At 55.7% G+C, this 4,352-nt stretch overlaps 1 protein-coding gene across 1 annotated transcript in view; it reads right to left on the bottom strand.

The window, feature by feature from the left end:
* Window positions 1-3,615: 3,615 nt before the first annotated feature.
* SRSF11 (serine/arginine-rich splicing factor 11) overlaps window positions 3,616-4,352 on the bottom strand; it is a gene marked incomplete at its 5' end in the record, with an annotated part of 14,332 nt that continues 13,595 nt past the window's right edge. Inside the window, 2 exons of the mRNA XM_010148642.1 lie at window positions 3,616-3,810; window positions 3,925-4,063. Coding sequence (XP_010146944.1) covers window positions 3,616-3,810; window positions 3,925-4,063 — 334 coding nt within the window. The remainder of the gene's footprint in view (window positions 3,811-3,924; window positions 4,064-4,352) is intronic.

The raw sequence follows: 4,352 nt of genomic DNA, 5'->3' as shown, positions 1-4,352 counted from the left end.
CGCCCGTGCCGTGCCACGGGGGAGCCTCAGTCTGCAGCTGTGCTGCCGGCCCCGGTGTCCTCCCCGCTCTCCTGCTCCGTTACCTCTTGGAACCTTTTTTCCAGCAGGATTGGTTTAGAACTCGGTTTTTGTTTTCCCTCTTATCCTTCCCCAAAGAGCGCGTTGGGTGCGCGGGAAGGTTTGGTCCTGCCGAGTGAACGGGTACCCGCAGCGGTTTGCGGGCACGCGTGGGTGTTCCCGCTGCGACACGACGCCCCAGAACTACAAACAGCCGGGCGATAAACCTGCCATCCCGGGCTTGGCCGACCCCATGGGGCGAGGGAGCTGCTCAGGCCAGGGAACGCTCCCCGTGCTCGGATGTGCGTCTGCACCGCGGGATTCTCGGAGGTGGAGCAGCGCGTGCGGAGGAGGGAACCTCGGTTCCGGGGCTGTGGGAGAGCGCGGGGCGGAGCACACCCCTTTCCGGCTGGCCGTGAGGTTTCCGGGGCAGGCGTCGGAAGTTGCCTTGGGGAGCGGAAATGAAACGCTGCGAAAGAATTCCCGGGGGTGTTCCTTAACCCAGCTGGTTTACTGGTCTTCCAAAATAATCGCTTTAAGTTGTGGCAAAGGGAATGCGTTTTCTTCTTCCTTCCAAGGAGCTGCTGTTCCAGTCACTGCGCTCACTTTACTGCAATTCCTGATCCCTGTATTGAAACGATTTTTTCCAAAACCCTCTGGATATTCCTGTGCTGGAAACCCACCTGATGCCCACGGCAACCGCCTAGTTGTTTGTCCGTGTACTTGGGTTGTAATCCACGTGCGGGTGACGGCGTTATTTAACCTGTGTTAACAGATTTCCTGTAATGCTGCAGTTTCACGTTGATTTTTCCTTACGATTTGTAGTTCCATGGAAACAAGGTCACTTTTTTTGCATTTGACTAGGTGTCTGGTCCATGTTTTAAACTTCACTAATAGGAATTTTTGGTTGTATCATTTGTTAGAATAAAGACCAAACTACACTCCTTGATTCCAAAATGCTTCCCAGCTCTGACTCCTGTTGCAGCACGGAGGGATCCACATCCGCACTGGGGACGGGCCCACGTGGCTACGGTCCGTGGGAGTGGTGTTGCTCATCTCAGACCGCTCTCTACCCTGGCAAAGCTCCGGCTTTTCCTGGGCGTGGTGGAAGGACACGGAGAGCGGCTGCGGCATTTCCCTAAGCCTCAGGCACCGGAACTTCCTGAGCAGCCTCCTGGGAGAGGAGAGCTGGGAGTTGGCCGGGCTGCACGGTAACTACGGGAGTTCCGTCTCCTACGCCCAGAACGGCGCTCGCGTAAGTGCCGAGGGGTGGAGGCTGAACATCTTGGGGCGGGTTGGGGAGCAAAACCTCGATGTCTGAAGCTTCATTTTGCCTCGTAGGTGGTTTTTCAGGGTGTAGGTTGGGTTTCTCTGTTTACAGTTGCTTGTCTGCCCTCCGGCAAGCACCAGGTCTGGTGAGTGAGATCTGGGCCTCCCCCTACAGCCAAGGCCTTGCTGCTCTGCAGGCCCCAGCCAGGGGCAGCTGTTTTGAGTCCTGAAGCCACTCCCCAGCGCAGCTCAGCAATGCCCAGGCTCGCCCCGAACAGCCCCGGGTACGAAGCCCGTGTACCTCTACACGCGGCACGTGTGGGCTAAACCCACCCCCTCCCTTCGCACTGGGCTCCGGGCGGTTGGGAGGGACCCAACCAAGTGACTTGGCCCCTGATCTGCCACCTCCAGCTCAACGCCCTGAGCAGGTCCTTCGGTGTGGCCCGGGGATGACTCCCCCAACGAGGAGACCGAAGGACTGAGGAGGTTTACTACAAAACTGGGTTTATGTTCTTGCGCTTCACCTACCGACACCTCGATGGCAACGGGGAAGGCACCTCTGTGCAGACACCCTGCGCCTCAGCCCGTTTGGCAAGAACTACCCCTCTCCTTACCAGGCGAGACGCACCTCTCCCTGCTCACAAAACACTCCGCCGTTGGTAAAAATCTACACTTCTACAGAAGCGACACTGCCCAGTGCCTGAAGGGCAAGTTCCGCTTTGCCAGGGGCAGAAGCTGCCCTGGGACTCACCCGGCTGAGGAGCCTTGAGCAGCGCTGCAGGGTCTCCCTGAAACCAGCTGACACCAACCCCCTCCAGAGCGCTCGCCGCTTCCCGCTTCGGCCACTCCCAGCCCGGAGCTGAACATTCCTATTGCAATGAAAATACAAGACATTTCTTGCAAATCTTGGGGTGTTTTTAAGAAGTGCTTGTCCCACACTTCCTCCCGAGGTAAGCCCCATTCCCTTCACTCCACCCAGGAGAATTCCAAACGCAGCACCAGCCCCGAGCTAAGCGGGCAGGCGCCACGGCTCCGTCACCACGCTCCGTTCCAGAGGAGAGAAAGAGCATTAAACCCCCTTATCACGGGCAGGTGAAGAGAAGCATACACCCCAGCCAAAGGAGGCGACGCTCCATCCTCTAAAAATAAATAAATCCAGTAAATAAATCCCAGCAGAGTGTTGTAGGAACGTGAGTAGAAGTTTAAGGGTTTTATTATCAAAGTTCTGTAAAACAATTTCAGAAACTGTACATCGACATGGCACAGACTGTAGCCTACTTTTGTCTTTTTACCTGCACAAAAGTAAAAGCTCTTCAACTTCTGGAACTAAGAGAACAGCTTGTCTAACTACTCTGCGTATAACACGGGATCACCGGGTGCGGAAGTACTACTGCAGTGACAGTAAACACAAAGTCCTTAGTTTATACAACTTGAGATCAAGTAAAAAGTACATTGTCAAGTAGACGCGCTCTTAAAAGCCTCCCAAGGCCAACTTTAAAATGCACTGCACCCCCGGCAACGGCCGAGCTCGTCAGGTAAAACGCCCCGGAGCTGCGCACCTCGGCCTTCAGCCGCCGGGCACTGACCGAGCCTTCCCCCGGCGCCAGGAGGAGCGTGAAGAACCGCAGCGCCGGGCCCGAGACGGATCCGAACGGACAGACTTAAACAAACCAAAAGAAGCCCTCGAAAAGGTCAGTGCATTTTAATTTTGTCCAAGCCAAACAAAACCCACCGGGAAAAAAACCAAACCCGAAACAACACAACCCCAGCCACGTGGCTTAAAGAAACAAAATAAAACCAACCCCAAAATCTACTTCTAGCCGAACGCTCGTCTCCAGACGCACGGCCCAGTTTTTCTGTGTCGTCACGCTCCAGGCGGATCCGCCGTCGGAAGGCCGAGGGTGGCTCCGCCGCGGTCAGCGCATTGCCTACACTGCTCTAGTACTGCGCCCCGTCGGAGCCTAGGAACACTATCAGAAGTGAGCTGTTTACTACGGGAGATCGTACAACAAACAGTCCATGCCTGCTGTAGATGCATGCAGCTTTTTACTTTTGCCTGAAGCATCACCAAGTTAGTGGGAACGGCTTGGCTACGCCATCCCTCTGGGCCGTAAGGAGAACGGTTACCCTCCCGGGAAGCTTTGGGTGTGAGTTAGTATCAGATTTACAAACCATGGAGAGTTCAGAGCTGTATACACCGAGATTGAGGATTAACAAGTACAGCATAAAAGAATCACACAGGAATGACACCGATGCACGTCTGCAGCCGCCTTCGCTGCACAGGCCACCTCAGTCGCTCATATCCATGTCCTCTTCGTGATGATCATCCCCATTCACCTTGGACTCCCGCGCCGGGTCGCCGCTTCCCTTCTCGGCCGCCGCCTCCTTTACCTTGGGGGAGGAAGAATCGGCCGCTTTCTTTTCCTCCTTCTTCTCCTTCTCGCTGTCGTATCCCTGTTCCTCTTCGTCGTAATCCCTTGTGACCTGCTTTGCCGAGAGAAAAAAAAAGCAGAGTAAAAACTTGCCTTCCAAGGCCCCGGCGGGTTCAGGCTGAGGCCGCGCCCCAGGCAGCGGGGCCGGGCTGGTTTTTAAACATACTTTCACATCCTTATCGCTCTCCGATTTCCGTTCTCGATCCTTTTCCTTGTCTTTGCTTTTTTTTTTCTTGCTCGTCGACCGCTCCCGCTCATCTCTACCTCTCTCCTTGTCTTTATCCTTCTTCTTTTCCTTTTTATGCCTACAAGGGTAATGCAGAGTTAAACCCGCAATCGCAGCCACCCCCCACCGCAACGGCACACGTCCAGAGCGTCACCCCAAAGGGAGAGATGGTGGGGTGCCGCTACGACAGGCCGCGCGCTCTCAGCCAACATTTTTTTTCGAGGCCTAAGCAGCAGGGACAGCAACGCCGCGGTGTTCAGTGAGGGAGTGCCTCGCGCCCCCCGCTTCGGGAGAGCGTCACGCAAAGCCCGGGCCCACCCCAAAGTCAGTTGGCTCCCACTACAGAGCCGAAGGGGCTGGAACTCGGG

This window comes from Eurypyga helias, unplaced genomic scaffold (assembly GCF_000690775.1).
Source record: "Eurypyga helias isolate BGI_N326 unplaced genomic scaffold, ASM69077v1 scaffold29593, whole genome shotgun sequence".
Classification (NCBI taxonomy): domain Eukaryota; kingdom Metazoa; phylum Chordata; class Aves; order Eurypygiformes; family Eurypygidae; genus Eurypyga; species Eurypyga helias.
Note: the sequence above shows the minus strand (reverse complement) of the source record. Positions and strands in the feature narration are given on the sequence as shown.